The 12,737-nt window shown below is 43.8% G+C and overlaps 1 protein-coding gene across 1 annotated transcript in view; it reads left to right on the top strand.

Annotated features, from left to right (window-relative positions):
* The first annotated feature begins 6,188 nt into the window (after positions 1-6,188).
* Positions 6,189-12,737, top strand: part of PSMD1 (proteasome 26S subunit, non-ATPase 1) — a 66,772-nt gene continuing 60,223 nt past the window's right edge. The window contains exons 1-6 of the mRNA XM_053951482.1: positions 6,189-6,343; positions 8,409-8,452; positions 9,447-9,520; positions 9,759-9,928; positions 10,755-10,960; positions 12,176-12,319. Of these exons, the coding sequence (XP_053807457.1) occupies positions 6,328-6,343; positions 8,409-8,452; positions 9,447-9,520; positions 9,759-9,928; positions 10,755-10,960; positions 12,176-12,319 (654 nt within the window). The 5' untranslated portion in view covers positions 6,189-6,327. The remainder of the gene's footprint in view (positions 6,344-8,408; positions 8,453-9,446; positions 9,521-9,758; positions 9,929-10,754; positions 10,961-12,175; positions 12,320-12,737) is intronic.

The raw sequence follows: 12,737 nt of genomic DNA, 5'->3' as shown, positions 1-12,737 counted from the left end.
GAAGATGGGTCAGAGAAAAAGTAAATCTGCTGAACCCATGGGTGGGAGAATCTCGGTAAAACTTCCACTAGGCTTAACGGTAGAGTATTGGGATGCCTTTCCTTCTAGAAAAGGAAAAGATAAGGTTAAAATGATCCATTATTGTATGGAAATTTGGGGAGGTAAACAAATAAGGGGAGACCAACTATATTGGCCCGTATTTGGGTTGTTTGAGGATTGGATCTGTCAAGCTCTAAATATATATGTTAACTCCAAAGAGCCCTTTAACCAAGAGGAGAGCGAATATGCAGCTCTTTGGATAGTGGGAGAGATTGAAGAAAGCTTTCCAGTTGTATTCAGGGGTGGACCCCAATACCCCAGAAGGGGAGACACTTTTGAAGGTGCATTTTGTAGTCAATTCTTGGGTAGACATTCGGAAGAAGTTGGAGAAATTAGAAGGATGGCAGGCGAGAGGATTGGATGAGTTGTTGTGAGAGGCTCAAAAGGTGTGTGTTGGGAGAGAGGATGAGAGTTTTAAAAAGCAGTCTGGAATCGTGTTAGCAGCAGTAGGGGGGGACAACAGAATCCCCAAAGGGGAACTGGAGGTCAGTCCAGAGGTCGGACTGACGTCCAGCGAAGTTGGTTTGAAGGGAAGTCGAGAGGTGGAGAGAGCATTGTTTGTTTCTATTGTGGGAAGAAGGGACACATGAGGAGAGAGTGTCGGCAGAAGATTGCTGATGAGGAACAGTTCAAAGAAGATTAGGGGGGTCGGGGGCTCTATCTGCTGGGGACAAGAGAAAGAACAGAGCCCCTGGTAAAATTAAAAATAGGTCCCCAGCAACGAGAATATGAGTTCCTTGTGGACTCAGGGGCGGAGAGATCAACCGTCCAGACCCTTCCCCAAGGGTGTAAGATTTCACCTGAGATAATACAGGTGATTGGGGCCAAAGGGGAACCCTTTGGAGTACCTGTAATTAAGGAAGTACTCTTAGAAAGTGATTCTAAATTAGGAATTGGGTCATTTTTACTAGTTCCAGAAGCAGATTAAAACTATATCCTCTCTGAGTTGAAGACGAGAAAAAGATTAACCCAGAAGTTTGGTATACCCCCGACAGTGTGGGGAAATTAAATATTGAACCCTTTAAGGTAACTATCAGGAACCCAGAAATCCCTGTCAGGATTCGGCAATATCCCATACCCAAAGAGGGGAGGGAAGGACTAAAAACAGAAATAAAGAGACTTTTGGAAAAGGGACTTTTAGAACCCTGTATGTCCCCTTTCAATACCCCCATCCTGCCAGTAAAGAAACCGAATGGCAGTTACAGATTGGTGCATGACTTGCGGGAAATTAATAAAAGAACAGTTGAAAGATTCCTGGTCGTAGCCAATCCACATACTATTTTAAGCCAACTTGGCCCAGAAAACCAGTGGTATAGTGTAATAGATCTTAAAGATGCTTTTTGGGCCTGTCCCCTTAAGGAAACCTCTAGAGATTATTTTGCTTTTGAATGGGAAGACCCGGATACACATAGAAAACAACAACTGAGGTGGACAGTCCTTCCCCAGGGGTTTACCGAATCCCCAAATTTGTTTGGGCAAGCTCTGGAACAAATATTGGCAGAATATTCACAGGGGGAGGGGATTGTGCTTCTACAATATGTAGATGATTTATTAATTGCAGGGAAAGAAGAAGAAAGAGTAAGGGAAGAAACTATAAAACTCCTAAATTATTTAAGCCTTAAGGGACTCAAAGTTTCAAAGTCAAAATTACAATTCGTGGAAGAGGAAGTTAAATACCTCGGACACTGGCTGACTCAGGGGACTAAGAAATTGGATACTGATAGAGTCCAAGGAATACTTTCCCTGGAAGCCCCCAAAAAAAAAAAAAAAAAAAAAAAAAAAAAAAAAAAAAAAAAAAAAAAAAAAAAAAAAAAAAAAAAAAACTAAAAGGCAGGCTCGGCAGTTACTGGGACTTTTTGGGTATTGCAGACAATGGATTGAAAATTTTAGTGGGAAAGTTAAATTTCTGTATGAAAAATTAACAACAGACGGGCTATTAAAATGGAGCTCCGAGGATGAGACCCGGTTAAAATCATTAAAAACTGAACTGGTCAATGCCCCGGTTCTCAGCCTCCTGGATCTAAAAAGACCATTCTTTTTATTCATTAATGTCAATGAAGGGGTGGCGTACGGGGTGTTAGCCCAGGAATGGGCTGGAGGAAAAAAACCAGTGGCATATCTTTCAAAGCTTCTCGACCCTGTTAGTCGAGGGTGGCCTGCCTGTCTGCAATCGATAGTGGCTGCTGCCCTTTTGGTAGAAGAAGCAGGAAAGATAACTTTTGGGAGTGAACTGAAGGTTTTATCTCCTCATAACATTCGTGGAGTACTACAACAAAAAGCAGATAAATGGATAACAGATGCCAGACTCCTAAAGTATGAAGGCATCCTAATTTCTTCTCCTAGGTTAAGTATTGAAACCACAAGCTTACAAAATCCAGCCCAGTTTCTATATGGGGAACCAGTTGTGGGACTAACTCATGATTGTCTTTTGCAAATAGAGGAACAAACAAAAATAAGACCAGACCTCGAAGAGGAGGAATTAGAGGAAGGATATCGGTATTATGTAGATGGGTCCTCTCGGGTCCTTGAAGGGAAAAGGAAATCTGGGTATGCTATTGTGGATGGGAAAATTTTTAAGAAAATAGAATCTGGTCCTCTTAGCCCCAGCTGGTCAGCACAAGCATGTGAATTGTATGCAGTACTCAGAGCTTTAGAACTACTAAAAGGAAAAGTTGGGACCATTTATACTGATTCAAAATATGCTTATGGGGTGGTTCATACATTTGGTAAAATCTGGGAAGAAAGGGGTCTTATCAATTCACAGGGAAGGGGTTGATACATGGGGAATTAATTCTGAAAGTGCTCCAGGCCTTGAGAGGTCCGGAAAGAATAGCTATTGTTCATGTAAAAGGACATCAAATGGGGATGGGAAGCTCAGTACGGGGAAATAACTTAGCCGACCAGGAGGCGAGAAAGGCAGCTCTAATGAATTTAAAACCATATAAGGGGGGGGTCACACAAAGGAAAGATTGCTCCACTTGTGGAGCTGACTTAGAGGAAGAACCATGTTGGGCTTGCTGGGATGCATACGGGATTGATTCGATACAGTGTGCCTGTGATAACCCCCAAGACAAACATTGCCGGTTCCATGAACCCATTAACCATGTGTTAGCCTTCACGGTACAGGAAAAACAAAAATTAAACCAAATGGGGGTGAAGGAAAAAGAGGGAGGCAAGTGGATACTACTGGATGGGCGGGAGGTACTCCCAAAAGGAATGGCAATAAGGGTCCTGCAAGCAATTCATGAGAAAACCCACTGGGGAACTCAAGCCCTGGTTGACCAATTTGCAATTAAATATATGTGTATAGGGGTCTATAATCTTGCAAAACAGGTAGCCCAACAATGTTTAACCTGTCAAAGAATAAATAAACAACAATTAATAGAAAGACCAATGGGCGGAAGGGAACTGGCACAACGACCCTTTTCACATATACAAATAGATTTTACAGAATTTCCAAAAGTGGGGAGGTATAAATATCTATTGGTACTGGTAGACCACTTAACCCATTACGTGGAAGCTTATCCTATGGCCCGAGCTACTTCGAACACTGTGGTAAAAGTATTATTAGAGCAAATTATCCCCCGGTATGGATTAATTGAGTGTTTAGACTCAGACCGGGGACCCCATTACACCTCTAAAATTGCAAAAGATGTCCTGACAGCTTTGGGGACTCAATGGAAATATCACACCCCATGGCATCCACAGAGCTCGGGGAGGGTGGAAAGAATGAATGGAGAAATAAAAAAAAAAAAACAAAAAAAACAAAAAAAAAACCAACTCACAAAGTAAAATGCTAGAAACAAAAATGTCATGGGTTAAGTGCCTACCTCTTGCCTTATTGAACATTCGAACTCAACCCCGAACTGATGTGGGAATCTCCCCATTTGAAATGCTATTTGGAATGCCTTATGATATGGAAGCCCCCACAGATCACCCCTGCCTAAAAGATTCTCATATTAAATTCTACATTACCCAAATTATGAGCAGAAGGCAGTAATTGAGGAAGAAAGGAGTATTGGCACAGAGACCACCTCTGGATATCACAATCCATAAGATAAAACCAGGGGATCAAGTACTTATTAAGTCTTGGAAGGAAGATTCCTTAACTCCATGTGGGGAAGGTCCTTTTCTTGTTTTGCTTACCACAGAAACGGCAGTCAGGACGGCCGAAAAGGGGTGGACTCACGCCAGCCGAGTGAAAGGCCCGGTTGCCACAAATAACCAGTGGAGAGTGACTAGCCAGCCTGGGAACTTGAAAGTGACTCTTAAGAAAAACTAATGAACTCTGTGGACATTATCCAAATCAACCATAAGGGGAAGCAAAGGGATACAATTACAAAAGACTATATAGTGATTTGTAATAAGGAAGGTTGTGGAGATTGTTACCCTTTTGTGTGCTTTATATGTAAAATTTGCCAAGAACGGTGGTGGGTCCATTGCCAGAGGGGAAGACCACCAATTGGGGTTTGTACTGAGTGCTATAAAACTCAGCGAAAACTAACTGAAACTGTGCTAAGGATAGGAGAATTGGAAAATCAGTGGGTCAGTTTTGGATCTGAGTGGTGGGAAATATTCTTGTTTTCATACTAACGAGCCCACTTCATTTGCTGCTCAGATAATAAAAGGGTGTTGTCGAAAGGAACTGAAGGGGATTCCTTGCAATCCACCTCTGGTCAAAGATAAGAACTGGGAACAGTACAAGGCTAGGCAGGAGCGGAAAAGGGGACGCTCAGGCGAGTACTGCTGCTGCCGAGAAGATGGTTTACCTCGCGGCTCGAAGCACCCGAGTCGGCGAGCGAGGCAGAGAGGAAAAGGCCAAGCCCCCTCTAAGTGGAACAATGCTGAAATGCTCCAACTATTGCCAGCCGAGTACTAGGATCCCTCAAAGGACCAGTCTAAGTGCCTTCGAAACACCAAGGGAGCAGCAAGCCAAAAAGGGGAAAACAGGATATTACGTAACAAAAACAAGGCTAGGACTCCACCCTTATTGGCAAATTATTAGTTTTCTATCGCTCTGTCCTAATGGTGTTTCTAGTCAGGACAATGCTGAACACTTTACTTCTAGCCTACGAAGCAGCAAAGCGATTTGATGAACAAAATGGTAAAAGAGAAAATGGGGGATTGTGATAAACTGTGGTAACTTGTTTGTTCATCAAAAGAATTGGAATATTAAAGGAGGAAATATAAAAATTAAAGTATGATTAATCACCATATAGGGAGCTTTTTGTAGCTTTTTTGCAGACACAGGCTAAGGATGTCGGGGGATGGCCGGAGCTGATTATGAAATCAGCGACCACCAGGCAACGGCCACCGGACTAGACAACGTAGGAGTACTCCGGGTATGCCCATCACTGTCCGGAGCCGATTGTGAAATCAGCGATCACCTGCCTCGACACAACGCAGACACGACGCAGAGAGATGCTCAAGCTACGCACACTGCTATCGCAAAAGACACGAATTAAGAAACCTCCAAGAAACTATAAAAAGAAACTGAATAAGGGAGTGGGGTGTGGGGCACTGCAGTGTGGGACACTGCAGGAGGGGCGGTTAGGAGACCCCTACCCACCCAGCGCTGTTTTGCTTGCTACTGCTTGCTGTAATTAATAAAATTCTAATTGACCTTAAAAAGGCTGAATCAAATTATTCGCCTCAATTTATCACATTAAATCCATGGGATAAAGTCGCTGATGCTTGCACTGCCATGGAACACGCTGTTCCCCTACAGATGCCCGCCCACTGCGGGCGGCCTGGCCTGGCGGGGGAAGCAGCCGCTCCTCTGGGCACGGCACAAACGCGGGCACCGGCGGAGTCACTCGTGGGGAACTCACAGCTCCGGCCCCGCTGGCGCAGGCAGCGGTGCGGGTCTGCGGGAGCCCGTGGGGAGCCCGTGGGGAGCCCGTGGGGGCTGTGAGGGAGCCCCGAGAGGCCCGCGGGGGTGCCGGGGTGTCCGTGAGGGGCGGCGGACGGCACAAGGCCCCCGGCGGCGGGGCTGCCCCGCTCCTGCCTGCCTGCCTGCCTGTTTCTCCGCCGTCCCGCGCAGGCGATCACACGGGCACCTCTCCCGGGCGCAGCGCGGAGCCGCCGGAAGAGGCCCTTGGCTGCACTTCCGGGCCGGGCAGCGGCGGCGGCGGCGGAACCGCGGTTGGGCCGGACCGGACCCGACCCGACCCCCCCGGACCCTTCGGACCTCCCCGATCCCCCCTCCGAGGGCAGCCGGGCGGCACCATGATCACCTCGGCCGGTGAGGCAGCGGCGCAGGGCGGCGTTGTCCGCCGGGGTTTCGCTGAGTCAGGGCCGTGACTGAGCACCGCCGCGGCTCCGCGGGGCCGCCCGTCGCGGGGCTTCCCGGCTCCGGTCACCTCCGGACGGCAGAGAGAGGCCACCCCGGTGCCCGGCGGTCCGGCACGACCGGCTCTTGAAGCCCGGTGCCGTGTCCGTCTCCTGCCGGTGTCTCACGGGGGCTCCGGTGGCCGTGCGGGGGTCCCGCGGTGTGAGCGGGCGGGTTCCGCTGCTTCGAGTGAAGGGCGCATTTTCGGTGTAAAACCGGAGGGCACTCGGGAGGTGCAGCAGGGACTTGAGAGGGGGGAGAGGAAGGAGTTTGGAGTTCAGAAACGCAAACGCCTTGCGGAGGAAACATCGGTCTAAGGAGTGCGGGATAATGCAGCGTGTGAGGAGCTGGGTGTTACGCGGTGTTTGTGCATCCATTGGGAACTTGATAGTGTAAAAAAATACGGGAAGCTTTTCCAGGAATGCTCAGGGCAGAAATTAACATGCGGCTGGTTGTGCTTGGCGAGAGAAACAGTGCAGAGGGTGACAGTGTCAAGGTAGCTTTCTCTGCCTGAACCCTTTGCTTTAAGTCTTTATTTTAGTTGAGGTAAAGTAGGAATTAATTTTAGAGGCATTTAAAAAATGTAAATGTGGTATGTGGGAGCGAGGTATGTAGGTGGTGTGTAGGAGTGAGATTGCGTTCTCCTGACAGTTCAGGTAAATGCAGGAACTTATTTAAAATAATAATAATGAAAACCCAAAGCAAGCATTTGGTGCAGAGATGCAGGAAACAGCTGGAAGGAGCTGGAAGCGGGATGGCTGCTGAATCTTCCTTCTTTGCTTAAGAGCCACGTTGGTGTTCCTTCGATTCCTGTTACTGATGGATGTGTGTCTAACCTGGTCTTTAAGAACAATACCTGATAATGGAGGTTCTACGTCATTAGGCAAGGGAATAAATGTGTTCTTGTGAGAAAACTTTTCAGATCATCAAACCTTATTCTTTGAGGCTTCCCTGAAGTGTTACTTTTCCTGTTAATATCTGGCACAAAGATCAGATTATTCCCTTCCTGCTGGCAGCTGCCCTGAATGCTGCACCCTTCCCAGGTGTCTGTAGACCAAGCAGTTGGAAGCCTGTGGCTCCCTTCAGGAGCTGGCTGCCAGAGCTCCCTGTTCCCAGCACCCTGGTTTGCTCAAGACTCAAACGTGGCGCCCAGCGCGGGGCACGGGCTCTGGCCAGTGGGTGCCAAGGGAAGGGACGGTGCCTCACGGATCTGCCAAGAACTGCTCTCACTTACACATCTGTGTGAGGTTTGGGTTCTCTGCCTCCCACTACAGCCAAATGATATTATTGATCATATTTTATCCTAACCCTCTGTACTGTTCCGATTCTATATTTGTACATTTTGGTTTGGACCTGCACATGCTCCTTTTAGATTTGTCAAGATCTTTTGGAAGCCCAGTTCAGCCCTTCAAAGGCTTGCTGGCCTTTCCAGTTTCATGTGTTTTTTCAGATTTAAAGAAGCTGTCAAGCTGTACAACAGATTTAAGATTTAAAGCAGTGAATTGTGTTGGACTTTGATCAGATCATATTCCAACCTTTTCCACTGTGTCTTTGCAATCTGACAATGAAACCACCTATCCCTGTACTTCAGATTAGCTCCTGTGGACCTGTCAGTCATGTCAGTTAAACAGTATTTTTGTAACTGTATAAATGTTCTGGGACAAGATCTGCAGTCAAAAGCATAAAGCTGTGAGGTACAGCTCCTCTCATCCATGAGGCCAGTTCCCTTGGCATGGAAAAATTCTTTGTTTTCCCCTAGGAAGGATCACCTTTTATAAATAATGTACCTTTTCAGTTATAAATTCTGAACTATTTTACATTAATACAAACTTGAATCTGATCTTTGAAGTTTTGTAGTGAAGATTTAAAATCAGCATTCCAGAGACAGCCTTCTTTCCTGTTCTGTTGGTTTTGAATTAAATGACAAGCTTACTTTTGATACAGAGAAACCAAAAGAAACTATGATTTTGTTTTGCAGCTGGAATTATCTCTCTTCTGGATGAAGAAGAGCCACAGCTCAAGGTAAGCTCTTACATCTGAGAGCAAATAACAGCAAATGCGTTGTGTGGAGAGCTTAACATCAAAAAGGAGCAGATCTCAGTAATTTATTGTTGGGCAGCAGCAGGTGGGCACCAAATTGTGTCTAGCCTGAAAGCTAAAAGAAAGGGCTTAAATAAATGATAACAGATTGCAAACTTCCTTGTTTTGAGCATGGATCAAACAGGAGCTTCTGATGCAAAAATCTCTATTCATGAAAGCTCCTGTCTCTCTGGTGGTAATGGGGCTTTGTTACTTAAAATTGTTCCAGAGACTGCATTTTGACTATGTAAAATTCAAAGCTGAAGAACAGCTCAGGTTTTTAGAATAGTTAAACCAGTGTAGAACAAAATCACAGTTACAGTTTTCACTTGGAAAAAAATCTCAGTAATAGTACAAGAAGAAGAAAACAGCAACAGAAACTTTCCAGTGCACAGAGGGTATGAATCCACAGAACACCAACACTCGGAGTGGTGGTGTGTTTGATGGAACATGCACTTTTCAATAATTGTAATTCTCTAATTGTTTTTCTTGCATATACACACAGGTAGTAATGGATCTGAATGATCCCTGATTTTGCTGTGAGCTGATTACAAGTGGGCTGATTGTGGTTTGTTTATCATCTGAAGTACTGTGACCATGTAGATAAATAGAGTTAGCTGCTGTAGGCCACAGGTTGATTCCATGTGCTACACAAAGGTTGTCACAATTTCACCTGTCAGACACATCAGCCAGTCGTTCATCAGAGACAGGCCTTGCAAAGGAATGCTAGAGTTGTCTTACCTGTGAACAGCTCTTTATTTGCAAAGGACTTGCAAAGATTAGTGAATGCTTGCAAAGATCTTTTAAAACAGAATTTGCTGTTGAAATGGGTCAGCGTTCATGATATTCATCCTAGAATGTACTTTATTTTTACTGGGGAAAGGTGGTAAATACATTTTTAATATAATATAACTTTACCTTTTCTGGTTTTTTTTAGGAGTTTGCTCTTCACAAGTTGAATGCTGTTGTCAATGACTTCTGGGCAGAAATCTCTGAGTCAGTGGACAAAATGTAAGAGACAACACTTAATACTGCTTAAAAAGAACATGGGATATGAAGTGAATGTAATTCTGGTTTCTTGACAATGGTTAATACTGCATATAGCTCCATATTGCCTAGAAATCTCTAACGTGTGGGGTTGGAGCTGTGGTCCCAAAGATGCAAGTTCAGTCAAGCTTGTACTTGAGTCATGTGGCCTTAAAGAGATCTGAGCACTCAGAGCTGATGCTCTTCTCTCCCTCCTCTGCAGTGAAGTTCTCTATGAAGACGAAGGTTTTCGGAGCCGCCAGTTTGCTGCTCTGGTTGCTTCTAAAGTTTTTTACCACCTGGGAGCCTTTGAGGAATCCCTGAACTATGCCCTGGGAGCTGGTGACCTCTTCAATGTCAACGACAACTCGGAATATGTGGAGACGATCATTGGTAAAGAGCTTTTGTTGCAAAGGAAAAACTCTTGTGTTGTCAAAGCTGCTGTAACTTTGGAATTTTACTTGGTTTATCTTTTTTCTCTCTATTCTTCTTGTTATCTTTGTGTTCATTTAAACCAATGCTGCAGCTAATTTTACCCAGTTTAATTGTACTTTCTTATATTTTGGGATTCTGTAATGGAACTGACTTTGGAGTTCTGGAGTTCTTTTCCTATTCTTAACCCTTATTCTATAGTGAATTCCTAATAAGAAAATTGCTTTGGTTGTTTATTGTCTTTCTGTCATTTGTGTGCTGATGTTGTTATCAATTTCAGTATGACTTTGGAAATAATTGACTGGTAAGTGTAGCTGCACACCTAATTGAGAGGAAAGTTGTGTTTATCTACCCACAACAAGATGGCAAGTCAGCAGTTGACTGCAAGTATAATTTGAATGCTTTTTAAAAATCTCATCTGCTGCAGTCACTTGCTCTTTACAGGATATGATGGAGCTGGGCTAGCTTTCAGTCTCCCCAGCTGGTGTTTGCAGTGGAGCTAGGAAGTCTCCAACTGCTGTTTTCTCATTTATTTAACATGACACTTGAGAAAAGATCATATCCTTGGTTTAATTTTTAAAATACCTACCTGTTTTCAGCACTAAAATCAGAGTTTGTTAGGAGATAATAGAAGCGTTTTCCAGTATTATCTGCATATGACTACACAAATGTGTAATTTCCCATACTGTACTTGCTGGTAGAGTGTGTTCATGCACATGCTGGTTTCTTCACCTGTACAAAACTGCAAAAATCTGGGAAATTGACTTTTCCCCCCGTATCTCTTCAGCAAAATGTATCGACCACTATACCAAGCAGTGTGTGGAGAACGCAGAGCTGCCAGAAGGGGAGAAGAAACCTGTGGATGAGAGGCTGGAAGGGATAGTAAACAAAATGTTCCAGCGGTGCTTGGATGACCACAAGTACAAGCAGGCCATTGGCATCGCTCTGGAGACACGCAGGCTGGACATCTTTGAGAAAACCATCCTTGAGTCGGTATGTGCAAGAGACAGGAGGTGCCTGTAGCTAGGCTTTTCCAGGTATGGATCCAGAAGTCAAGTGCAAGATCCATGTTGCTGTGGAACTTGCCCTGTTTTGTATGAACAGAACAAAAGATAAAAATCAGGGGTGTTCAGTTCAGCATGTTCATGGAAAGCAGAGCCACTCAGGACTATCAAGTATAGGAAGATCCCCCCTATCTTTAGGAAATCCTTGAGCCACAAGTTTATGGGAAAATATTCCCAGGAAGCTTGGCTATGTGTCTTCTTCTTAAGGTGTTCCCTGTCAGCTACTGGCAGAGATACAATACTGGCATAATGTAAGAACAGCCCTTATTTAATTGTGCCTGTCAAGTGCTGTAATTCACTGTGGGAAGGGATCCTTAGGGCTGGGTAAGTGATTTATTAATATAAAACAAAAGAAGAAACTCCAGTCGGTGGGTGAGCTGCTCTAATTTTCAGTGACTCTGTGCAGTCTTGGACTGCCCTGATTCCAAGATGGTGCACCTTGGCTTTAAATTTTTCCCTGAGGGTTAGTGGCAGTAAGAGAAGCAGGTCTGTAGTCATCTGCAGCAGCTCAGCAGTTGTGTGCAGTCTCGTTATTCTGTAGTATCTCAATCATATGCCAGACACATAGCTTGAATCCTTTAAATGTTACTGCTTTTCAGTTTACAACTTTTAAGTATGTTTGGATGTTTCCTATTTCTGTGATGAGTGATAATCATAAGGCATCCATCTTGCTCTCATTATTCTCTTTGTTGTCCTATGCATTTAATAACTTGCTCATTATAAATCTCTCATTTTTAATTACCTTTCTGAGGTCTAGTAACCAAATTGGTTTCTCAGGCTTGATCTTTTCTTGGTGCATGGTTTGTTTTGCTGACATTTCATGTTAGTGCAGTGAACTTCACTGCATTCAAAACTGATTGTTTGAACAAGAAGGGTGAAGGGAAGATAGGTATTGTACTTTTAAGTTAATATTTTGCATGTTTTAACTTCTGAATTAAATATTGGTCCTGCATGATTTTGATAGTGTTTTTTCATTAAACTGCAATACACCTGTATATAAGCTTTTCTGAAAATAGGAAACTGTGAAGATTTATATGCACGTTTGGTCTGCTTTTTAAAATAGAAAAAGGGTAGCTTTATTTTCCTCTCTAAATCCTGCTTGTCAGTCTAAACCTGTGTTTGATATCCCTGAATTTTATTTCAGAATGATGTTCCTGGGATGCTGGCCTACAGCTTGAAGCTCTGTATGTCTTTGATGCAGAATAAACAGTTTCGTAATAAAGTCTTGAGAGTTCTAGTTAAAATCTATATGAATTTGGAGAAACCAGACTTCATCAATGTGTGCCAGGTAAACTTTTCAAAGTCATCTTTAAGGATAATAAAAAGTTACCCTTCTTTAGGTATATTTGGCTTGACATCTACCTGTTCTCTCTGTCTTTTGTTCAGTTAAATGAAATATCTTTTCCTGGTTGCATGCTTCCAACATATATCAGAGTGAGACCAACTTGAAAAAGAGATGTAAAGATTGCATATTTGGTCAATTTATAGAGAAAGAAATCCATTCAAAGGCAGTTTGAGGACACAGACAACTCTGACAGAATATTTTAAGCCTATGTAGGGAGTATCAGATGGTAGGTTCACAGCTTGGAATTTTATTTATTCCTCACAAGAACATTTCCAGTGCTTTGTTTTTTTTTTTGGTAAGCCATTCTCTCAAAGTGTTTAGACAACCAGTTGTGAAGTTACTCAGATGTTCTCAGATCTTT

Source organism: Vidua chalybeata, chromosome 10 (genome assembly GCF_026979565.1).
Source record: "Vidua chalybeata isolate OUT-0048 chromosome 10, bVidCha1 merged haplotype, whole genome shotgun sequence".
NCBI classification, from domain to species: Eukaryota; Metazoa; Chordata; class Aves; order Passeriformes; family Viduidae; genus Vidua; species Vidua chalybeata.
Note: the sequence above shows the minus strand (reverse complement) of the source record. Positions and strands in the feature narration are given on the sequence as shown.